Source organism: Puma concolor, chromosome D4 (genome assembly GCF_028749965.1).
Source record: "Puma concolor isolate L17-30 chromosome D4, mPumCon1.1.hap2, whole genome shotgun sequence".
NCBI lineage: Eukaryota > Metazoa > Chordata > Mammalia > Carnivora > Felidae > Puma > Puma concolor.
The window spans coordinates 84,124,849-84,149,330 of NC_141679.1; the positions used below are offsets into that span (position 1 = coordinate 84,124,849).

Below are 24,482 nucleotides of genomic sequence, written 5' to 3' on the forward strand. Positions count from 1 at the left end.
AGGTGGCTTTAAATCCCCCAGCAGAGTTTCCCGACCCCTCAGTTTGCTCATTTGTCCTTCGAGAATGAGCCTAACAGCCTGGGCAGAGGAGGGGACGCAGACGCAGCCACGGGTGGGGACCCAGGCGACAGATGGTTTCTTTGCTGGTCTGTAAACTGCACATGTGGCTCCGGGTCGCTGGAGGAGAGGCGGGCTCCTCTCTTTAGAAAAGGCCCATTTTCTGCTCTGATTTGTCTTCCAAGGAGGGGCTCGCCTGGCCCTCTTTGTCCTGCTTTTCTGTGCCATGTCGGGTTTTGTAGCGGGGACCTTCTGTTTGTTGCCGGGAGTCAGAAGGTATTCTGAGGGCCCACGGCGAACGGGCACTGAACGGGCCCCGGGGTGGCGGGGGGGGAGGGTGTGCAGTGGCAGGTGCTGTGCTTACACCCTCTCACTCAGCCCACGTGACCACCTGGGAGGTCAGGCCAGGCTATTGGCCCCATTTCCAGAGGTGAAGACTGAGGCTCCAAGCACATTTCCTGGCCTCCCACTTGCCAGTGGGTGGCCTCAGCAAGTCACTGCATTTCTCGGTCTTTCTCTGTAAGTCGGCACCAGTAACCCCTGCCTCACGGGAGGATTCAGCCCAGAGCGCCTGGCGTAGGATGGGCACCCGGTAAACAGCCGTTGTGTTTATGGCGTCCCTCGGCGAGGAGGTGGGAGAGCCAGGGTGGGAGTTCCCATTCCTGTGGCTCCCGGTGGGGGTCCCGGGAGCTGGGTTTTGACCGCTCTCTCTCTTTTTCCTCTCACCCAAGATATTTGAGATGATGGACGCCAAAGCCAGGCAGGACTGCGTCAAGGAGATTGGCCTCCTAAAGGTGAGTGCCCTGGGCTGAGCAGGAGCCCCTTGCTTCCTTGCGGTGGCCTGGTCCCCACCCTGGGCCACCTGTTGGCTGTCACAGACCGCAGCCGGTTAGGTTCAGAAACAACACCCTTTTGAGGGTTAGTGGTCCATTTGTTTTCTCACGATTGGGTGGGCGTGGGCCCCACCTCACCTCTGCCCAGGCCTCATGGCGCCCCCAGACTGGCCGTCCTTGCCCCACACTGATTCCGTTTATGGACACCAGCACCTGGCACCAAAGTCCTTCCCCTGAGGGCACCAAATCACTGCCACCCGGGAGATGCCCCCACCCGAGGTGACTCAGCAAGGCCAGCCCGGGATGCAGGAGAGGATTCACAGCCAGTTGTCTGGCCCGGGGCTCCTGGTGCTGGAGGGTTGTCACCCTGTTAGCTCTTCCCAGACCTACCCAAACAGGAGGCTGGGGGGCGGGGGTGGTGGTATCTGTGTCCTTTCCTTTCTCCTCCCCGCTGGCTTCCTCCTTGGTCTCCCCAGAGTCAGAGACAACAGAACTCTCTGGACTAGACTCGCCCCCAGACTAGGGCTGCTTTCTCCTGGAGATCCCTCCCTACTCCCCAGGCTTGGGATTCTGCCTGGGGTCTCACAGGTGGTGGAGGAGGAGGAATGTTCCGCGTATCGGGGGCCCAGGAGCCTAGGTTCAAATCCTCATGTCTTCATTTACAAGCTGTGTGACCTTAAGCAAGTGCCTTAGCCTCCGGGAGCCTCAGTTTGCCCATCTGCTCAGTGGTGAGAATACCTGCCTCACGGGATACGGGCAGTTGGAGAAGATGAGGTAAAATAATATCCGAGGAGGGCCCAGCACAGTGGAGCACATAGTAGGTCCTCCCCTTTCAGGAGACAGAGGGCTTGCTCCACACCTTCCGGTAAAGTGGGGCTGCAACGATGCAACGTTCCGCAACCATGCGGAAGCCCCACTGTGGGATTTCTGGTTAGCGGTTTACACTGCCGGGTCTGCCCTGGGCTCTCAGGCCTGGTCCCTGCCTGCCCTCAGCCGCTTCCAGGCAGCAGCCGGTGTGCCTGTGTGAGGGATGCCGGCTGACCCAGGGCCCAAGGAGGGCAGGGTCCCGTCCCAGACTCTGGAAGGCTGGGGGATCCCCGCAGTGTGGAATTGGGGAGCCAGGTGGTGGCGGCCTCGGTCACCACCCTTGGGATGTGGGACTCGAACACGGGAACGGGGAGGCCCCTGAAGTGGCTGAGAGCAGGGGGGGATGCGGCCTGATATGATTTGTAACCCTGCCTTTGATGGGTGCCAGGGAGGCTTACAGGGAGGTGTCCTTAACTCCAACTGTTACAGGCCCAAAAATCCCCTTCGGATAACCTTTTTAAAGTTTTACCTTAGCAGTCGACTTTGGGACCCAGGTGTGGTCTCAGGACTCAGACTGATTTCCCAGCCCTGGGACCTGCTGTCATGGTCACCCACCCTCTCTCCTCTCTTGTGGCCAAGAATGCACATGTGCCATTCACAATGAGTAAGGAATTGTACGTGTGTTCGTACCGAGCCAGCTTGTTCTGGGTCCCTGGGCTTCATTGAAGTCATAGGTGAGGCTTGGTGCGACCTGGGCCTATTCCGGGGGCTTCCTCAGGCTGCAGTGTGGCCGTGTGCCATTGACCATGGCTCTGGAAGTGGGCATACCCCTTACTCACTAGCTATGTGGCTGTAGGCAAGCTGTTGACCACTCACGGCCTCCGTTTTGTCATCTGTAGAAGGGAGTGATGATAACAGGACTGTCCTCAGGTGCCGGGGGAATTAGAAACTGGGTTGGAAGGGCTCAGTGTAGCATCTGTTGTGTGTAAGTGCTCGGTCACAGGCAGCCCTTGTCATCGTGGTCACAACCTCTGCCGCTCACCGCCAGCCCTTTTCCAGAACGCCGATCCAGCTCCCCGCCTGCCCAGAGGAAGTCAACAGGATGCGCCAGGGCGTGAGGTGTTTCCTGCAAAACAAAGGGAACCACAGTTCTCAGTGGGCCCACTGGGCAACATCATTCACGTCATTCATGCCAGGACCCGAACCCCAAAACCTCCCAGTGCAGAGGCCCCCCCCCCCGCCAGACGTGGGGCGGGAAGGCGGACCCTGTCGGAACACGGGCAGAGATCATGTGTTCATATAGTCAGCACAGTTTTGAGCAGCACTGAGTGCTGGGCACAAGGTTGCAGCCAGCAGGGAAGACAGATCCTCACAGACTGCCATGTCACGTCCCAGCGGGGCCACGAGTGGGACGGAGCAAAGCCCCTGGTGGCAGAGATTCAAGGGGGGGGGTGGGGGGACCTGAGCCCTTTACTGTCACCTCTGCCTTCCTTCCGTCTGGCCATCTGTCCGTCGTCCATCCCTCGGCAGCCAGCACAACCGCCAGGCATGGCGCGGGACCTCGGGGACAGCCCCACCCTGTGGAGCTCCAGGTCGTGAGAGAGAGAGAGACATGGGCGTGGATTGTCGGGACGCCAGAGAGCGAGAGGGTGGCCGATGCTGCCAGGAGGAGCTGCACTGGAGATGAATCTTGAGGTGTTACTTACCTGAACCCTAGATACACGAAGCCAAAGCAGCTACCCCTCCCCCGCTCACAAACCATGAAACCCCACCACTCGCATCTTTGGAGCACTTCCTACATCCTTGGCCCAGGTGTGTCCCCTTTGAGACACGCCTGAGCTCCCCAACAGGCTGCAGGCTCAGAAGGGGACTCTGGGTGGACAGCAGTCCTCGGTTACTGGACGAGGTTCTGGACCCAGCTTCGTCCTCTAGAGTCAGTCCCTTCCCTCTCCAGGCCTCGGGGATTGCCCCCAGCTGACCTCTGGGGGTCCCTTTTTGCCCCAGCCTGTACCTTTGTAGCCTGGCGGGGTATTCGAGGGAGCCCTTACGTCACCTGCCCTCCTCAGGCCTGCCCTGGGAGCAGGGAGAGAGGCCTCCCCCTCCTCCCCCCAGGAGCCAGCACCTCGAGGTAACAGCCCCCTTGACTGAAGCTTTCATTCCCACCCAAACCCTCTCCAGTCTTCCCAAGTCATTTGAAAAACTGTGCTGCCCAGTCTGCTGATGACCTTGGTGGGTGTCGGGGAGGCCTCCCTGGGAGGATGTAAGGTTCCCCCGGGGAGGTGGGGAGGTGGGGAGGTGAGCTCCAAGAGTGGGCTGAAAGAGCAGGGGACTCTCGTTTATAATAACAACAGCGCTGGCACGTCATAAGGTGCATTCGAGACTTCAAAGCGTTTTCAACTTGATCAAGTGCCAGCATTCCACTCGCTTTGATATTTTTTTTGGTAAATGGAAAATATCAGCTGATGTGATGGCCAGCGTTCGCTCCGGGAAGGCCTCAAAACAAAATCCGGGTAAAGGTGACTTTTGACGAAGGCACCACAACAGTTCAGTGGACGAAGGAAAGACTCTTAATCCAGATGCTGGGAAAACTGGACGTCCAAAGGGACAGAAGTGAGCCTTGACCGCTGCCTCACACTGTACATAAAAATTTATTTGAAACGGATCATAGCCCTAAATGTAGAGGCTAAGACTATAATCATGCTGTTTGCTGTGCTGACAAAGGGGGTGAGGCCCAGGACAGGGGGCCTGAGGGCCCGGACAGGCAGTGGACATCAGGATAGAGTGGAGTTGAGGGAGGGGCAGACACATGGCCAGCGACAGAGGCCACCTGTGACTTCTGATTGAGGGGTGTCTGCGCACCCAGACCTGGCTTGGGAAAAGAACAAATGGCAGATAGCACAGCCATGTGATGTCTGCCAAGGTCCCCCTCATTTTAGAATCCGAAGACAGGCACAGGTCGGCACACAGCACAGATCCGCACCCCTCTCACAGCAACTTCCAGGTCTTCTAGAAAATGTGTGCGACGGTGGCCTCTGCTTGTCTGCTGACAGCCGCCCCCGTGGACTTGGCCGACCAAGCCCTGGCAGAATATTTGAGTCCCCTCTGCTTTCCCAGACTCTGGAATCATCTGGTGGAAACAGTCAGTCTGAGTTACAAAAAGTTGCCAAGGTCTGTCCCCTCTTAGCCAGGCGGGGGCTGACTTCCAGCTGGTGGGGAGCTGTCCTGTCTGGAAAGCACGTGGGCCATGGTGGTCAGGCCAGAGGCAGGGCTTCAGCATGGAGCACGCCAGGAACTGTTGGGTTTTTTTTCAGGATTTCACAAGGATGTGTCAAAATGAGAGGAGGGAGGAAGAAGGGAGATGGGCGCACTTGGGAGCACCGGCACAGGCCTGCTGAGCACAGCAATAGGGCGGTGGGGGCCCAGCCCTGCTGCCGAGGGTCACAGGTGGTGAGGAGGAGGAGGAGGAGGAGGAGGATCCTGTCCACAGGTGTCCATGGAGTCTCAGGTCCAGGCAGTCACCAAGTTAGACATTGTGTTAGAGGCCTCAGCGCATCTAATGCTCACTACTACTCATGAATACATTATGCCCATCGTCGAGATGGGGAAACTGAGACTCAGAGATGCAGAAAGGCATTCCCAGTGTTGCCTGGGTCTGCCTGACTCCCAAGCACAGGCCTTTCCCCCAAGACACTCCCCTGTGTAGCAAAGCCAGGGCCCTGCTAATGAATACGTGCTGTGAGCCAGCACGGGGCAGGCGCAAGGCTGGACCGGCCCTCATGGGTTCTGCCTCCCCCTCTTTCTCTCTCTTTGGACAGCAACTAAACCATCCCAACATCATCAAGTATTTGGACTCGTTTATTGAGGACAACGAGCTGAACATTGTGCTGGAGCTGGCCGATGCGGGTGACCTCTCGCAGATGATCAAGGTGAGTGAGGCCGGCAGGCAGGCCGGCCCCGGGGGCCGTCCAGACACAGGGAGCCCAGGATCAGGCAGCCCCTCGGCCTGGAGTCTTTGCTGCTGTGGCCTCGGGTGGAGGCTGTCCACCAGGGCCACTCAGCCTCCCTGGCCAGTGCCTCACAACCTCAGCCTGGAGGGTGCCCGCTCGGGCTCTGGGAGAGGGTCAGCCATGGACAGAAAGCACGTCTCTGGCTGTCCCCACTGCCCCAGGCTGCCCACAGGCTGCCTCACGGTAGAGACAGGGATAGAACCCCATGTTAGGTCAGACCCCAGCTCACAGAATCTGGGAAAAGGTGTTGTGCGTCTAACTTTCCAAAGGGAGAACTAAGCCCAGAAAGGCTAAGAGACTTACCCGAGGATACCCAGTAACATGGGGGATAGCGCCGTGCCTGTGTGGTGCTGCTCTCTGTTTCCTAGCCAGGGCCTCCAGGCATCAGCACCCAAGTGATCCCCCTGGGGTCTCTGAGAGGTTGAATGACTTACCAGGTCTGGCTCTTGCTCTGTGTCCCACGGCAGCCCCCATACTGCCCTGCCCCCATTGCCCCCCATCCTGAGACCCAGGCCCAGGCCCAGGCCCACCGAGAGTCTGGACTCAGGAACCATCACAGCTCCATCGCTGGAGCACCTCCTGTGAGCCACAACCGTGCTGAGCACACACATCACTCACTAAGCACACACCGTCCTCAGCAGAGCTCAGAGAGGTTTAGTTGCCTGCCTGAGGCCACACAGCCTCTCTGTGGGACCCCCAAGCCCCAGCCCTCAGCCCCCCACCCCGCTCTGTGCTCCTCCCTCAAGGCCCTGACTCCCCTGCTGGCTTGACCAGCCTGCAGGCTGTTGGCCATGGGCCCCCACCGCCTCCTTTCCCCAGCCCAGTCCATCTGCTTCTGAGCGAGGCCAGCTACACCGGAGCCCCCACCTTGCTCCCAGCAACACTTGCAAAAGGGGCCAGACATGGGTTCTCCGTCTTTCCCACCAGGCGCTGGGGATTGAGCAATTGCTCAGCGCTTGCTCTTCTGAAATCTGGCTCCTAGGAATTCGGGCGTCGTTGGGAAGCGGCATTACTTGAGCTGTTATCACCTGCTTTTATATTTTCGTTGACATATTAATGTGTTTGCCGGGATGTTAATCTCCACACAGATCCCTGGTGGGAACAGATGTGCTCTATCATGTCTTAGTTCTTCCTTCTCCCCCCACCCCCCCCCCACCCCGTGTTTCTCCTTCACATGTCGTTCTCTTGCGGAACACACACACATCCAGCACCCGCTGGGTGCCGAGTCCTAGGCATGGGTGCTGCCCTCAGGGAGCTTGCTTTCTAACAGGAGGGCAGACCCATGAACAAAAAGTCACAAGTCCATGTGAGCGAGCCAAGTTCAGGACCTGTGGGAGCCAAGGAAGGCTTCCTGGAGGAGGTGGCCTGAGCTGAGACCTGAAGGAGACAGCGCAGGGGGGAGGGGGGTGTTGTGGCAGAACAGCTTGCAAGAACCCAGTGGGATGAGCAGTCCAGAGTCCACAAAGTACTGGGTGAGGTGGAGGCAGGGAGTGCGGGGGGAGGTGGGGCAGTCACGTCGCCCAGGGCCTCACCGTCTGGGCCCAGGATTCGAGACCTTGCCCCAAGGTCAGCAGGGAGCTTCCAGGGGACTCATGGTGGGGAGTAGACATGGTTCGTATGGTGTTCTAGAAGAAAGACTAGATGCCCAGCAGGAGGTGGGGTGGAGGGTGGGAGTGGAATCCGTGAGCAGGAGGTGGAGGGGAGACAGAGGAAGGGCCCTGGGACGTGGCCCATGGCGAGGGTGCTGCACCCTGAAGCCCCTGCAGACCCCAGGCCCCTTGCAGCATCTCAGTCAGCAGAGCGGGGCTGGAATCAAACAGTCGGGGGTTGGCGACTGGGCAAATCAAACCCCTTGCCCACAAAGCCCGGTTTCCATCTCTGTCCTGGGGGTGCGTGAGGGACTGCGGGGTGGGGGAGGGGGGTGCTGGGTGCGGGGCTGGGTGCAGGCTCCTTCCGGGTGAAAGAGAAGGGAGGCGTGTGGGTGTCCAGCACCTTGTGCCTGGCCTGGGGGGTGGGGTGCCCCCTCCCCAGCTGCCCTCCCCTTCTCCCTGGCCTCCTCAGGGCCCACACCAGCCCAGAGATCATGTTGGTCACATACTCGCCGGGTTTCTGGGGGGCGGCCTCCCGGCCCCATCTCAGGAGCCCTCCCCTCCTGACACGGTACCTCCTCTCCCTTGGTCACAGGGCCCTCCCCCGTGCCTGTTCCTGTTCCCTCTGCTGCAGTGCCAGCCGCTTCCCCTGCAGGGCCCTGGCTGGGTGCTGCCCCCAGCAAGCGGGAGAGGCAGGGCAGGAGAGACACCCTCGGTCTGGAGGCAGACACACCTGCTAGACCCTCCTCCCTTGGCGGGAAGGGGGCCTTATGCCTCAGTTTCCCCATCTGTAATACGCTCTTCACGACGTCTGGGACTTGGTAGGAGCTCAGTTTCCCCGAGTGGCCTTTCCCACTCTCTGGCTGCCTCTGGGTACTGAGGGGAACTGGGGACCTTGCCGGGGCCCCAGGCCGGGCTGCACCACGGCCGCCCCATTGGGCTAGCCTGAAGGCTACTGGCCTAGGCCCTGTGTCCCAAGGGCCCGCAGCCTCAGGCCAAGCAGTGCCACCACCGCCACAGCGCCAACATTATTTATGACGGACAGTGAAGCTGAGAGTTGCCACCACCCCAAAACCCACCAGAGACTCTGCGCCTTCCTGCTAAATGTCACACGGCGCTTACAGGACGTGACATTTAGAAAAGCACCATTCGCAGCCGAGCTTAAAAGCTGTAATGAGGATTAACCAACATCACAGCGTAAACAACGTTCCAGCCCAACCCACCACAGAGACCCGGGGTAGCGTGGAGGGGAGTGGGGTCCTGTGCCAGCGGTCTGTGCCGGGAGCCTCGGCAGCTCACCCTTGAGGTCCCTGTCCCAGAATGGAGCCTCGGGAGAGCCTCATGGGGCTTTACTGCCAGGCCAGGGGCTTTCGGCCATGACCGTCCCATTGTCGGAGGTGCCCAGATCAAGTCCCCGCTCTGGCACTCCAGCTGCGTGACCTTGGGCAAGTTCCTGAACCTCTCTGAGCTCGGTCCCTCATCCGGTGGTTACTGGTGTCATTCAGAGTTAATTAGGGTTAAGAGCTTGGCCCTGGGAGGTTGGGGTTGAGCCATGACTGCCCCTTACCAGCTATTGTGTGGCCCTTGGTTTCCTCGTGTGTAAGATGGGTGCAGTCACCCCTGCCGAGGGCCCAGCACAGTGGCTGCACAAGGCGGGTGCTTACCCGTGTGAGCCCAGGTCCTGTCTTCCGCCACAAACTCCCTTCCCTAGGCCAGGAGCGTGTCCTGGGGCGGCCACTGTCTTTCTTCCCTGCACCCAAGCGGCTGCCCGAACAAATGGGCCTATGGCTTCGCCTCTGGCTGCTTTGGAAAGGGTGGTTGTTCTGAAGCGAAAGCCTCTGAACAAAAACCCAGTACTCAGGTTACCAGTGTGTGTGAGTCACTGCCCCACCCCCCACCCCACCCCTCAGGCCTGGCTCACAGGAGACTCCCCGGAGGGACATGGGTGAGGACCTCTTCCCCGTGTGCTCCTTCCGGGACCTTTGGTTACCTACGGCTCACTCAGTGCAGCTTGGGTGGCATTTTGGGTTTCGTTCTGTTTTCTGGAGCATTAAATATGTTTTTTCAGGCAATGAAGTAGATTAGTGCCTGTTGAAATTGGGGGGTCCATTCAAGAATGCCCTGCCATTTCCTTGCTGCACTGAGATTTGCCGGTTCCCAGGGACAGGGCAGCTGGGATTTAACCACCAGGCATCGGGTACCCCCATTCTGGGCCAAGCTGAGGTGAGGGGCAGACAGAGTCTGTGCCTGTCTGCTCCAGCAAGGAGCTTCTCCATCAGACTGTGTGGGAGACGGGCATGTGTCCAGAAAATGCCAGAAAACGTGTGATTGAGAGAAGCTTTCAAGATGCAGACCAGGCATCCATTCTGCAAATTCCTCTAGGACCTTCACTCTGGGCCAGACCTGCTCCACCCGCAGGGAGGTCAGCGCTGGGTGGGGGTGGACCGGTGGCCACGGAGGGCCATCTGGGGCTGAAGTGTAGACGGGAGCACAGCACCCTCTGTTCCAGATGTATTGTTTGTTCAGCAGCCTGACCACCCGCCCCCGTGCCAGGTGCCAGCTACCACTGGGGACAGGACAGGGGCACTGCCCCGTGGCCACCTCCCTTGTGGCTCGTCCCCCAGGCCTGTCTGTCTTCCCCACTGCAGTACTTTAAGAAGCAGAAGCGGCTCATCCCCGAGAGGACGGTGTGGAAGTACTTCGCACAGCTGTGCAGCGCCGTGGAACACATGCACTCTCGCCGGGTGATGCACCGAGGTACGCGTCCACCAGAGCCCGCGGGGTGCGGGCACCGCCACTCCCCCCAGAGCCCGCGGGGTCCGGGCACCGCCACTCCCCCCAGAGCCCGCGGGGTCCGGGCACTGCCACTCCCCCCCCAGAGCCCGCGGGGTGCGGGCACCGCCACTCCCCCCCAGAGCCTGCAGGTACCCCTGGGGCCCAGGAGGCAGCGTTCCCTGCTCTGGGGAGAATGGTCTGGGGACATCCGTGAGGAAGCTGGACCACTTTGTACTCCCCGGACAGGGGCATGTGAGCATCTTGCCTGGCCTTCGGGGAGTCCGGGAGTCCAGCCCAGGGCTTTGCACGTGCCCATTCTCTGATTCCCCCGAGGACCCGCAAGATGCTCGACACTGTGGGTCCTGCCCTACCCGCCACCCCCCCAACTTCTGCCCCCACACCAGCTGCCTTCTTCCTCTGTAGACATCAAGCCTGCCAACGTGTTCATCACGGCCACGGGCGTCGTGAAGCTTGGTGACCTCGGCCTGGGTCGCTTCTTCAGCTCCGAGACCACCGCAGCCCACTCCCTAGGTAAGGAGGCCTGTGCACACAGCCGAGCAGCAGCTGGCGGTCCTGGGCGACCCTGCGGGGAGATGCGAATTTCACCCCACAGGGCCTTTGGTCCATTAACGCAGGAACATACCTACCTGAGCCCCAGTCTTTACTCACCTCTTCACCACAGTGACCCAGAGCGGGGCGAACTGAGAGGCCTCGGCTGGGGGTCCCCTGCGTCCTCACGCTGCCTCGCCGCCCCTTCCAGGAAAGGACGGCAGAGCCCGTCCGGGACGGTGGTCCTGTCTTTCTCTTTCTCCTGTCGTGTTCCGTCCCGTGGATGCCCCACGCTCGGTCCAGTCCTCCTGGTGGGGGACACTGGCACTCTTTCAGGTTTTGGCTTTTACACGGCAGTTTTGAAGCCGCAGGGACCAGGTTACCAGGGTCTCACCCAGCAGGAGGTGACATTGTCGCTGGGCCGTGAAGGGTGCAGGGGAGCTTGTGGTGCAGGGAGCAGGGGACGGGTGAGCCGGAGAGCGGGGTGCGCGGGGGCGCCGCAGACGGGGGCGCCTAAGCGCCAGGCTCGCTGGGCCGGTACTGTTCCGGGAGTTGGAGAGCACCTGAGGGCTGGACTTGGGGATACACTTGGGCACGCGTGGGTTTCGGGTTCCGTGAAGCAATGCCAGTTCCGAATCCATACACCGAGTATGTGACTGGGTATGAAACGTGGAATGTTGGAGGATGAGGAGTTTTCATTTGATTAGGAAAGAGAAACCGGGAGGCCCCCAGTGGAACACAGACGTGGGGGCCCCTGTGCCTTACAGCAGGGCATATCCGCATTTAACCAGGGCTGGGTGGGAAGGATGCAGATATGGCAGGGGCATCCTGCTCCCAGCAAGCCTGTCCCTGGTTCTTGGAGGTGGCGTTTGCCGGGGAAGGTGCTCCTGAGGCTTACCTGCCCTGTGAAGGCTGACCCCCTCCCTTGGGAACCACTCTTTTCTCCGCAGCCCCAGCCCATGTGTCCCCCACCCTCTCCCCGAGTGCCTGCGGCATGCTGTGAGTACAGACAGCAGCTTCTGGTGACAGCAAGGTGTTCTCCCAGAGACACACTTTCCTGGTGGAATCTGTCACTGTTCATACAGGTCCCGATGGCTTTAGAGGCTTTCGGGGTAAAGCACACGATCAGGAGAAGTGCACTAAGAGATCAGCAGCTCCGACCTGAGCGAGTGTGTGTGTGTGTGTGTGTGTGTGTGTGTGTGTGTGTTTGTGTGTGTGTGTCTGAATGTGGGGTGTGGGCAGGGCTTGAAAGGACGTGCCCTGCGTTTGTGACACTTTACTCACACCTTCAATAGCCGTGAGGGTCCATAGGACCCTTCCTTTGTGCCAACAAGGAATCTGGAACCTGGGAGCTTGAGGGATTCTTCTGAGTCACATAGCAGCAGAGCCAGGACTCGAACTTGGGCCTCTCCTCCGGAGCCCACGCTTCCTCCAGAAGACCAGGGCTGGGCCGTGGAAGCCGTGCTGGCTCTCCCTCCAGAGCCCCCCAGCCTGCCGTGCCGAGAGGAAGCCTTGTTCCCTGGCCCCCTCAGACCCTTCCTTATGAAAATCAGTGCTTCGGTGAGTTTGGGACTGTTTACCTCTCTGGTTTAAGAGCTTCAAAAGGCCAGACATTCAAGGGCAACTGTCAAAGAGAAGAGTTAAAGCCACTGCCTCTGTCCCCTGTCAGTCAGGTCCCTCCTCTCGGTCCCTCCACGGAGGAGACTGCGCGCTCGTCAGAGCCAGTTAAGATCACATCATTAGGAACGGGCAGAAATACGGGCTCGTCCAACAGTGTGAGTTTATCGACTCGGACTGGTGCACTTATTATATTAATGAGAAGGAATTGGAACTGGGGAAAAGGCTGCTTGCTAGGCCGGGGTCTTCCCGAGGCCTCCGAGCAGCGACCGGGCCCAGTGGTGGATGGAAGGAGCCCTCCTGGGGCCTTGTGCCCGTGTCCAGGGGACGCCAGGGAGCTGAGAGGCCGCAGGGGGCTTGGCGAGGCCCTGCCTCCTGGACCACTCTCAGAACCGAGGGCTGGGCTCCACCACAAGACGGCACAGAGCTGAAACCCAGGGCCCGAAGTCCCCCCCCCGACGTGGGAGAAAGGCCCGCTCTCCACAGTGCGGGTCTGCCACAGCTAAGTCTCCTGCACACATTTGCTCCGGCAAGATATCAGACTAATTGCCGTTGCATCATGACTCAGAAAGGGACTCGGGGGTCAGGGCTCCTTCACGCCCCGCGCGTGGGTATGAATTATGTATCCGCTGTCCCTGCACACCTACTATGTGGGGATGCTGTGGCGGGAGCCACGTTACCCTGGCAACTACCTCCTCTCCTGAGGCTGCTGACCCCCTGGCAAGGCTTATGCAAATCGCATCCCCTTCTGCCTCTCCCTCCCCCGGGCCCCTCCCCGCCTCTGTATTTGCTAACACGAGGCTGGCATGAAAGGGCATTAGTCATGCCATGGCCGGGCTGACAGGTGCGGTACCCAGCGGTGGCAGAGCGGCTGCCTCGGTGTCAGGAATAGGAGCCGTAATTAGAGCGCGGAACAGAATGAGCGTCAGACGAATTACCAGGCAGCAGATCATATTTGTCAGGAAGGATTGCATACATAAAAATTAAGTGACAGTACACGCCGGCGTAATGAAAGAAAAATGAAAGATTTGCCCATACACAGCTCACAAGCTACAAGCAAGTGTCTGGCTCCGAGCAACGGCGGCAGCTGCAAGACAAATTGTAGGGCCGGGAGAGCAGGCCCTGCTTGTTCGGCGGCAGTGACAGGGAGGCCGCAGGCTGGGATCAGGGGTGGGCAGGGAGGCAGCCTGTGCCCAGGGCGCGTGCCGGGCCTCAGCCAACTCGCAGGGTCCGAGTGGGGGCAGCCCAGACAGGTACAGCGGTCAGGGCACGCTGGCTTTCCCAGGCTGTCAACCCCTGGCCTGACCACAGGGCAGAACTTCCTTCCTTCTCCCTTCTCCTGGCCGACCGCCCTGGCCCAGGGCTGGGTGCTGGAGATGGGATCCCGCAGCCTTCCCTGCTCTCAGGAGGCCCCCAGACACAGCCAGTCCCAGGGTGGTGTGGGAAGGGGCAGGCAAAACTGTCCCCTGAGGGCCCCTGTGTACGGGCTGGGTGCCGGGCTCCTGTCTCTAAACTGTGCCCTGACCGGCCCTGGGGGGGGTCCGGGGCCATGCCCGATCCTCCCAGGGCTGCCCCTTTGCTTCCGTTTTCTGTAGTCACCGACCTCACCGAAGACGTGAGTTAACAAAGAAGACAAGGCTTAAAAGATGTCTGAAACATGTGTGGCTTTTTAAAAAGTCATCCCAAACGAGGTTTATTATCTCCATTTGACAGATGAGGAAACTGAGGCCCAGAGGGAGGGATACCACATCCCTGTAGTCACCTGGCCCGCAGGGACTAGAGCTCCTTGAGGTGTCCGCTCCTCTCCAGGCACACCCACGGCATCCTGGGAAATGGGCTTGAGTCCTGATGAGCTTTCTGGGTGCCCAGCCACTCGGGAGAAGCTCATCTACCCCCCCGGGAGGGCTGCAGGCAGGGAGGATGGCCTCCGGTCTTTGCCACGCTGACAGTCCCGTGAGCGTGCCCACGCTTGGCACCGGGTGGGCCCTGGGGAACAGCTGCTGAGTGGGCACACGGACCTCACAGCCAAGCGCCCCTGGGGGCCCCGCTTCGTGTAGATACGTCCCCTGGGCCACCTCCTGCCCGTTCCAGCAGCCAGGACGCTTGGGAGTAACTGGCCTAGAAAACCTGCTTCGGCAGGTACATCTGGTTTCTGAACTCTGATCTGGTGGAGGTCCCGGGAGATCACACCTGGCTGGCAAGGGGCACCTGGCTTGTCTGCCACATCCTGGCATTTTTCAGGGCACAGATTGTTCCTGGTTGAGCTGACACCAGAGAGGGAAGGAGAGGGTCTCAAGAGGACAGCACAGGAAGACGGGATCCTGGCTGGGAAGCAAACTGCAGCTCACCTGTTTGTCCGCTCATTCACCTGGGGCCGCTCACCAGGAAGGCCCCTGCTCTCTGGAACTTACAGCCTGGGGGCAGGAGGGGGCGCGGGTTGCGGAATCCACTTAGAGTCTCCCCCGTCCTAGTGCAGTTCTAATAATTGTACCCCGGGTGTTACAGGCGACAGTGCTGCAGCCTTCCTGGGGGAGGGGAGCATCCCCGTCCATTAACAAAGGAGGAAGCCCGGGTGCCGCCAGGTGAGCACCTTCGCGGTGCCCACGGGGTGCTCCAGCCAGAGCCCGAAGCGCGGCCGCCCGCCTTCCCATCCGACACCCCCGGGCCGTCTTGGGTGGGACCCTAACACCTGGATAACAGGGTGCTGCACAGAGTGGCACGGAGGTGCCTATGTGGCTGCCCAAAGATCCAGTGTCGTGGAGAGCAGGGACAGTCTGGAGAGGCCTCGAATGCCAGGCTGAGGACCTGGCCTTTCTCCCTTGGGGGGATAAGAAGCCAGCCGGGCATGGGGGGCAGGGGCCCCCGCCTTGGGGCAGAGGAAGGGTGGGACTAGGCAGGACAGGGAGGGCCAAGCCAGTCGGTGGGTGGAGGGGAGGGGAGCACTCTCGGGATGTGGGGCCCGGTTGGATATTGGGGGTGGGGAGGGAATTTCACAAGACAGGTCACAGTGAGATGGAAATGTGGGTCACAGGGCCCAGCCCGGAGGGAGCCAGCCACTCCTTGGGTTCAGGAATCTGGTCCTCACTCCCTCCTGTGTTCTTCCCCCACTCCCTCACTTGCTTGCTCGCTTTGCCCCCTCCCCCGCCCTCCTGGCTGCAGTCCACCTCTCCCTCTTGGGGCCCAAGGGGGCCTCCCAGAGCCCCTCCACCTGCACCGGTGGGTCAGTTGTCCTGTCCCTGTTTTCCAGAGAGAGAAGCCAAGGCTCCACGAGGTGGAGCGGAGGCCTCCGGGGACCCTCAAGTGCAACCCCTCTGTTGCACCACTGGGGAAACTGAGGCTGGGAGAGAGAATTTCAGTTCCCTCCTGCTGAGGGGTTGAAGCGCGTGCCGCCTCAAGTCCATGCAGTCCCCACCTCTGCCACCACGATTGCACACGGGGTCCCAGCCCCCAGTCACACCTGGCGGGTGGGTGTCAGGCGGGGACCCCCATCTCTCCAGCCATTTTAAAACTGCCGAGTGGGGAAGAAGTGCAGCCCACAGACGCCAGCGTCTCCTTCATGTGAAATCTTTGCCTTTTTCATATCTAATGAACACATTTCAAACACGGCAAGCATCTCCAGACGCAGCAAAGTTTGTTTTGACAGGAGTGGCGCATCTCTGGGATGCGGCCCCTTTAATCAGCCTCCGCTTTGAGGTCCCACGTTCTCCTCTGATATCCACCCGGTTTGAAATCCGGGAGTTCTAGGCAAAGACGCGGGGAAGGTCGGGGTTTGTTAGGCTCCTGTTTCATACGCCAGCTCCGTCCCCCACTGCGAGGAGTGAGGGTGGGGGCCGGCTGGGATCTGGCAGGGCTGGGGCTCCAATGGGAAGGCTGCTGGAAGGGGGCTTGGGCCCGCCTGAGTGTCTCAGAGTCTGCGCTGCTGCTTTGCTGGCAGTGACCAGGGGCCCCTGGGGCAGGACTGGGGGCCCAGTCGGCTGTGGCCTTCAGGGCCCCTCCTCTTGTTGGCTTCTCCCAGTCTTCCCCAGAATCACCACTCCCTTGGGGCTTGGGGATGTATCCTCCAGGGCCAGCCGCAAGCTTGGGATTTCCTTGAAGTGTCTCATTTTATCTTTAAAACTCACGCAAGTTGTGCATTATGCTTCGTTACGTTTGAGTATCTGTTGTCAGTATAGAAAGCAGGTCTTACAGACTTATTCCCAGGAAAAGCTGACAAAGCAGGAAGAGGTGCTGTGTTCACCCGGCGCAAGCTGAGCACCCCAACTTTAAGGCTCATGGGTGGGGTCAAGAGATCTAGAGAATCGGCCCAGGGGTGGGGGCACGAGGACCCAGTGCCCAGCGGGGACAGGCCAGATTTCCCTAAGTTAACACTTCGTAAGCTTGGTTGCTCCGCAGGTGTCTTGGCATCTGAAAGCATGACCGTGGGGGGGGGGGCAGCCCCCCAGACTGTGACATGTGTCAGCATCTCCGCGGAGCTAGGGAGAGATGCCGTGTCCCGAGCGCTGGCCCCAGAGATTCTGATCCCACAGGTCTGGGGATGGGCCGGGGTCCACATTTTTAACAGGTTTCTACAAGTGATTCAGCTGCAGCTCCTGGTCACCCCAGCGTTTCTCTGTGTCCTTCTGGACACTTTCGGGGACTGGAAACTCACTACTTCCTGATGGGCCCACTCCTGGGAGGGCCCAGCACAACATCAAGGCTCAGTTAACACTGGACGCAGGAGAGATGAATGGGTGGACTGATGGATAGATGAACAGACCATAGATAGAGTGATGGATGGGTAGATAAGCAGACAATAGATGGGTGATTATGGATGGATGGATGGATGGATGGACAGGCAGATGGATGGAATCTGCAGCACTGGCATCTTAGAAGAAAGTCCACGTTCATCTGGGTGTTTGCCTTCCCCCCCGCACTGTGGAAACGGGTAGAAGCAGAAGGAGCCATGGAGAGGTTGGAGGTTGGGTGCAGCATGGGGGAGAAGTGGTGCTCCCTGACCTTTCTTTCCCCACGTTCCCCAAGGCCTTCACCACAGGCAGGCCCGAGGAGGGAGAAAGTGGTGACAGAAAAGAGGGACAACCCAGAAGTCCAGGCCTCACCGAGCAGCTAGCTTTCCCTGGCTGGGGGAGGGGCAGCTTGCCTGGACAGCATGTGCAAAGGCACAGAGGTGAACTGAAGAGCAGGTAGGGTTGGGCTGGGGTGGCAGTATGAGGGTCTCCAGCAGGGGCCGGGCACTCGAAGCCTTCTCTTTCAGGTGGGCCTGGCCACGCTGCAGGGCATCTGTCCCAAGTTGCTCCCGTAGAGGCCCAGGTGGGTCTAAGATGAGCAGAAGACAAGACTGAGGGTGGCGAGAGGCATCGGGACCAGCCTGTGCTCGCAGCGCCCAGGGCCTGGGCCAGGAGTAGGGGTGAAATGTGGCCAGCAGTGGACACTGCTGTCCCTCGCTGAGGGACAGGGCCCCTGACCTCCATCCACAGCCTTCCTGGTGCCAGAGTCCCTTACCGTCTGGTCTGAGAGCTGGTCATCCACTTCGTATTTGCCCATTCATTTTGCTCCCTCGTGACCAGAATATACAAGAGGTTGCATATAGGACGCCGTCTCTCCAACATGCATTTAAGTGATGGCTGCTGCCCTTGCTGAGGACTGCTGCCATCCAAGGGTGTTGGTGTCCACATACAGCACCAACCAGTAGGCTCCTCCACGGCAGTACATTAAACAGGCGGTGCGTTAGGCTGCAAGAAAAAAGGTGTTAACAGTGACGTGAGGACGGATTCACTGACTGTGTGAGTAAGCACTTAGAAGATGCCCCCCGGGGCCTGGTCCTGCACAGGGCACCGGGACCCTTTGGTTAACAAGGTCCTGTCCCAGGGCGCTCAAGCCCAGAGCAGGGCTTCCCATCACTCTTCACAGCCTTTACAAGTTGGCCATGGTAAGTCCTCATCCGTCTCTAATGACTTGAGAAAATGCTAGAAGGTAATCAAGTTTTCAAACAGCTAAATTTTTCAATGTAAAGGACCGTCCTCGAGTTTGAGATTGTGAGTTCTCCCACTTACTCTAGTGTTAAACCGCCTTCTCTTTTTATAATAATAGTGCCACTAACTGGCAGTTGGGGTTTTGTACTTTTAAAACCACCTTACCTGGCAAAATCAAAGTTGCCCCAGGATGTCTTTGGCCCACGAGTTTCTGAAGCCTGGGCCCCTGCTTTAGGGCGCCTGTCGTTTTCCAGCTCACTGAAAGGCCTGTTCTCCCTCAGGGTCACGCATGTTTTGTGACGCAGGACATCCTTCCATCGCAGGTCACAAGCCACATGTCAGGCTCAGCCTCTGCCGAGCTGGACTCCAGCTCCCTTTTTTTTTTTTTTAAAGTTTATTTATTTTTGAGAGAGAGAGAGAATGAACGGGGCGGGGGGCGGGGGGCAGAGAGAGAGGGAGACACGGAATCCGAAGCAGGCTCCAGGCTCCAAGCTTCCGCACAGAGCCTGATGCGGGGCTCGAACTCACAAACTGCGAGATCATGACCTGAGCGGAAGTCGGACGCTTAACCGACTGAGCCACCCAGGCGCCCCTGGACTCCGGCTCCTTACACAGACTCTGGCTGGAGCAGCAGCAGCCACCATCATGTCCAGATGGCATCTGCAGGCCAATGGAAATGTTCTCTGTGTAGCAACCTTTAAGGTCTGATCGCAAAGCATCCAGGACAGTCATCCTCCGAATGGACTGGGATCAGAGTCTCAGACCACAGATCTGTTTACAAATCCTGACTCTGGGCCCCTCCCCCGCCCCGCCAAAGCAGCCCCTCTGCTGCAGTTTGCATGCCTCTGGTGATGAGGAGCTCACCTCCTCTCAGGAAACCCTCTCATCTTTGTACAATTAATTCCGCATCATCAAGGGTGTGCCCTCTCTGCTTTTTAACTGAATTCTCACGTATATACATATCCTGTTCTTGATAAAAATGGAATCAGATAGCGCATGCCCTTCTGTCACGGTTGCTTTCACTCAACACCGTGTCTGCGAGATGGATCAGTTTCGTGGCTCCTGTTTGTTGATGTTTACTGTTCCATTGTGTGAACAGGCCACGTTAGCAATTTATCCATTCTAGCGTCGATTGGCTTTTGTTTCTAGTTTCTGGCTATCGTGAATAAAGCCACTTTGCACATTCTTGATCGTGGCTCTTGATGGACAGAAGCACTCATTTTTCTTGGACATTGGCCTGGGAACAGACCTGGCAGGTTATGGGATCAGCAGCGTTTTCGGCTCGATAGATGGTTTTCCAAGGTGGGTGTACTATTTTTTTGTCCCCATCGGCAATACGCGAGGGTTCCAGTTGCCCCCCCACATCATCAGGCTTGGTTTATATCTGTCTTTTTAACTTTAACCTCAGGTGGGTGGATGGTGGTAATTTGCTGTGCTTTTAATCTGTGTTGCCTTGATGAGTAATGAGAAAAATACCATTTCATGTGCTTATTGGCCGCTTGGAAATTCTCTTTTGTGAAGTGCCCTTTCAAGTCTTTTGCTAACTTGAGAGAGGGGGTTGTTTGTCTTCTACTTACTGAATTATAGATGCTTTAAAATATTCTGTGTATGGGGCCGTTGTTGGATATATGTATGGAAGGACTGTTTTCTTCCAGCCTGCAGCTTGCCTTGACTCTCTAAATGGTCTTTTGGGGAACTGAAGTCCGTAATTTTAGTGAAGTCCAGTTTATCAGTCTTTTCTTTTATGGTTACTATCTTTTCTGTCCTCGGTTTGATTTAAGACATCTTGGCCAACCCCAAGTCTGGACATGCCGTTTGGTGCCAGCCAAGGGTAGTGGCTAAGAGCTCACTTCCTGGAACCTAAAGATCTGTGTTTGAACTGTAGTCCCGCCGCTTTTCTGAGCCTCCATTTCCCCATCTGTAAAGTGGGTATGCCTCCTTGGGGGGACTGTTAGGAACACGAATGTTAGGTCAGCATTAACAGGTTTTTGGGTTTTTTTTTTTTCCTTCCCACTGTTGAGAAATCTGGACTCTTCTAGGATTCAAGCACTCACCCTAAAGGACATTTGATCAGTTGCTTCCCAGAGCCTGGCCACTGCATCCCACACCCCCGGGCCCTTGGCAGAAACACTGTCCCCAGCTGCCCAGCCCCCAGGCTGATTCTCAGGTCTGAGGAGGTCCCTGTCCCCAGGGGCTTTAGCACCCTACCCGGTGTGGGAGCTCCAGTCCTGTCCAGTGTCTCCTCTGGCTGAGGGGGGACAGGCGGAGAGCGAGAGGGGGCTGCCCAGGCGCCCGGGAAGACCAAGGCTGGATCTCTCCCCAGCCTCCACACCTTCCCCTCCCTCTTATGTCCTTCCCCGCACAGAGCATAAGCACCCACCCCTCTTCCGTCTTCCTGTGTTGCAGTGGGGACGCCGTACTACATGTCACCGGAGAGGATCCACGAGAATGGCTACAACTTCAAGTCCGACATCTGGTCTCTGGGCTGTTTGCTGTATGAGGTGAGTGTCTGCCTCACGGCTCAGCGGCGTTCAGGGAGGCATGCGTGTCAGGGACCCAGCCGGGGCAGGGCTCCCCCGACCAGCTCCAGGTGGGAACCCAGGGATGTACGGTGTCCACCTGTGACATGGGCACGATCTGGGTCCTGTCCTTCACCCCACTCAGCCCATCGTCTGCCTGAGTAACACCGTTGGACTGGAGGACATTGTTAGATGTGTGACCAGTGGCAGACTGGGTTCCATGCCACCCTTGGGCAGCTCAGAGGGAGACAGACTAGAAACAGAGTCCAGTGTCTGCTTGTGGCACAGGCAGGGGGTCTGGTTGCCCCAGTTTCCCTGGTAACCAGGTTGTTCCTGTCCACTGTTTGACATTCACCCATGCCTCAGGCTTCTGTTGGGGACAGAAGGGGTCAGCTCTGGCCCATGCTTCTGAAGCCCTCGCCACAGAGGGTGTCCACACTCTCCCGGGCTCAGCAATATGGGTCTCACTAAAGACCACTGTTCCCTCCCGTGAGCCATGAAATGGAGCCACCAAATGGCCACTTCCAGATGTGGTGGTCAATCTGGATGGAAGGACGGGAATATTTCTGAGTCTTGGCAGGCTCAGACATGAGACGCCATGAACAAATAGAAGCTCCCGCTCATTCTGGCCAGCCACCCTTGGGGGTCTGGGAGCATAAGCCATTCTTAGCCATGAAGCTGTTGCAGTCGCCAGTGGGAGGGCAGGGGGCCTGAGCCCTCCCGTGTCTTCACGCTGGCAGCCACACCCTCCAGCACCCTGGCCCTGGCCCCGTCGTGCCGGGCAGCTCTGGGATTCTGTGCATCCTGCCGAGCCCGCCTCTCCATCTGTAAAATGGGAATAGTACCCATCCTGCACCGTCACCATCCAGATAAATGCAACAACAGATGTGAAAAGCTTTGACAATCCTCCAAGGGCCATGAGACCAGAAAGCACGGTTTGCTTTCAAAATTGGAACCTTGATTATTTTTCTGCTTTCCCCGGAGCTGACTTGAGCACGTGTGGGGTCTGGCTCAGAAGTGAGAAGCTGAAGAGGCCCCTTATCACGCTGACGTGGCCCGTGACCGCCAGGGCGGCGACGCTCAAGGTAGCAGCCAGGGGCCACCGGGAGTGTGTGGGTGTCACGGAGACTGGTTTCTTGGCTTCCTTGGGACTGTTGCCTCTGGGAATTGACCTCACAGTCCTTGGGCGCGAACTTAAGGAAAAAGCTGCCCACTGCTGATCCACGTGGGGACCGTGGTTGCCTCTGTGGTCAGGGCCTTTGGCAGTAGGGTCCCCCCCTCCCCACGTTACTGATTGAGACTCTGAGGTCAAAACTGATCCCTTTGCAAGGTTGAAACTTCACAGCAACTCAAATGCTTTTAAGAGCAGCAGACATTTCATTCTAAATAAGCAACCTAGTGGTTAAAGAGGAAGCCAGGTGGCATTTGTGCCTGGGACCCCCTTCTCCCGGGGGTCAGCAGTGTGGGCCACCCACGGTGTCATCTTGAAGGTCTGAGGGGGAGTCGGACCCTGACTGTCAGAGATGGGGAGCAGACCTGCTTTCCGGGACCCCACAGGGCATCTGTGGTGGGAGGAATTCTTTTAATGGCCACCGAACGGGAGCAGCCGGGGTGTGGTGGTGCCCACCTGGTGGCCGCAGTGGATCAGGGAGCGCAGGGCAGTTCCTGGCCCCCTCAGGCGGAAGAGGGCTGCGTTCTGTATCCTTCCCCGTCCCTGTCTCCCTCCACAGCCCGGCTGCCGTGGGGTTTGGGAGTCAGAGTGGTTGAGCAGGGGGGTGGGCGGTGACCTTGGGAAGGACAGTGGGTGCGGGAGGGAATGTGGAGGGGAATTGGCGTCTTTAGCAACAAGAGAAAAGAGATGAAAGTCGGAACTCTCCTCAGCAAGGATGACAGGAAAGGAAAGAAACCCGCTTTTACTGGGTGCCCCACGTGCCTGCACATTCGTAATGGCCCCAGAGGGCTTGTTCGGTTGCGTTTTGCCTACAATGAATGAAAGCCAGGTGGGCAAAGCTCCGGAGTCTCAGAATCTCTGGCACCGGTATCTGCCTCCCAAGATGAATCATGACTTCGGGGTCTCTCCAGCCATCTCTCCAAGTACAGTCTCTTCTTCAGGTGAACACCAGGGTCACCAGGGCTAAGGCCAGTGACAAAGCCAAGCCCACCCTCCCCGGGCTCCGTGCTTCTGTACCTACAGCCCTGCCCCCCTGCCCCTCTGAGGAGTGGGTTCCAGCTCCCCACTAACCGGGCGTCGTCCACCCCGGGGTCAGTCTTCAGGGGGCCGGGCTGCCGCTCCCGGTCTCCCCAGGACCAGGCGGATGCCCTCCGTGTAGCAGGGGGCAGGGCGTGTGAGTTTGAATCCAACTGTGTGCACGCGTGCATGCAGCTAAGTCACGTGGCTGCGATAATTTGGGTGAGAGCGCGCAGGATCCTGGTGTGGGGCCACTTTGGGCAGAAGGACCTGCGTTCAGAGCTCGGCTGCCCCCTCACCCCATGAAGGCCCTGGGGCAAGTCAGCTCCTTCCAGGAGCTTCCGTCGCCCCAGTACAAAATGGAGTCACACCGTCCCTTGCTGTGAGGCACCAACAGAGCGTGGCTCAGAGAAAGCCCTCTGGCAATGGCAGGCAGGTCACTGAAGTTCATTATCCCCCCGCCCCTGCCCCCCCCCCCACCTGCTGCCTGGAGCTGCTGACCCAGTGCAGGCCGATCAGTTGGCATCTACCCCACAACTGGCCACGTTTCCCTTTTTGCTTTGGCCAGCAGGAAACCAGAGTGCAGCTTGGCCCCCTTTTCCATGGAGGACTCAGCTTTGTCCCCCTGCCCTCATGGATATTGTCCCTGGTCCAGATGGTTTGGTTCTCTTATTTTTCCATTCCGGGCTTGGGATTTCCGTAAGCCGCTTCCTGCCTCTGTGAACCCCGAGGGTCTGCAAACATAAACAGACAGACACGCAGGCCACCGACCAGGGTGTGAGCCCAGGGTGGGTGCGGCAGGCGGCAGGCTCATCTCCCCGGGGCCAGAGGGTGGCAGCTGGCTCCCTGTGCTTGTGCCAAGCCCCGGGCACAGAGCCGCCCTGCTCCCTGCCCGAGCCTTTGTCTCGGCTTCTGGAGGCCGATGCCCACCCAGGCCCGCCACACTCGGCCCGTGGGTTCCCGGTAGGCGGTCCTCTGGGTCTCGGTGGCACCTAAACACGCATCTAAACAAGGCAGCGTCCGCGTTCGTGGCTCACCAGCACCAGCCTCTCGTTCGGCCGAGCTGATTTACGTGTCGGCAGCATGGGGGGCCGCACAGCTGGCAGCCAGGGAGGGACGTGTTGGCAGTGGGAGGTCAATGAAATCAGTCAAGTCCTTCGGGCATGGACATCCTTGGGGACAGCGGGCACTGATCTAAGGACCTGGGCCTCCCACAGAAGAGGGCTAGTGTGGCTGATGTGGCCAGCCGTGGCCAGCCTCTCGGAGGATGTCAGGCGGCAGGGGCTCTGCGGCAGGACACCACCCCTCTCCCCACACCCCCGGCCCCGCGGGGAGCGGATGTTTTCCCAGCAGACAGGGAGGGAGATGCATCTGTGCCCAGGGCTTGGTAATTGGGAGGAAGCATCCCGCAGACACGGCTGGAGCTCCCGCTAAGCAGCCTGGGGTGGGTTCCAGGAGCGCCGGCGAGAGGAGCTGTCACAGAGGCTCCGCGCCCACGCAGCCCCTCCAGACCACATCTGAGGATTCGGCGTGGCTCCGGAGGGACACACCTGAGCCTGGTGGGGGCGGGGG

The 24,482-nt window shown here is 58.9% G+C and overlaps 1 protein-coding gene across 3 annotated transcripts in view; it reads left to right on the forward strand.

Moving 5' to 3' along the window:
* The window catches only part of NEK6 (NIMA related kinase 6), an 86,355-nt gene that overhangs the window by 52,636 nt on the left and 9,237 nt on the right, over window positions 1-24,482 (forward strand). For all 3 annotated transcript variants that reach the window (XM_086683994.1, XM_086683996.1, XM_086683995.1), the window contains exons 4-8: window positions 789-851; window positions 5,513-5,623; window positions 9,942-10,050; window positions 10,492-10,599; window positions 20,610-20,704. In XM_086683994.1, the coding sequence (XP_086540120.1) occupies window positions 789-851; window positions 5,513-5,623; window positions 9,942-10,050; window positions 10,492-10,599; window positions 20,610-20,704 (486 nt within the window). The remainder of the gene's footprint in view (window positions 1-788; window positions 852-5,512; window positions 5,624-9,941; window positions 10,051-10,491; window positions 10,600-20,609; window positions 20,705-24,482) is intronic.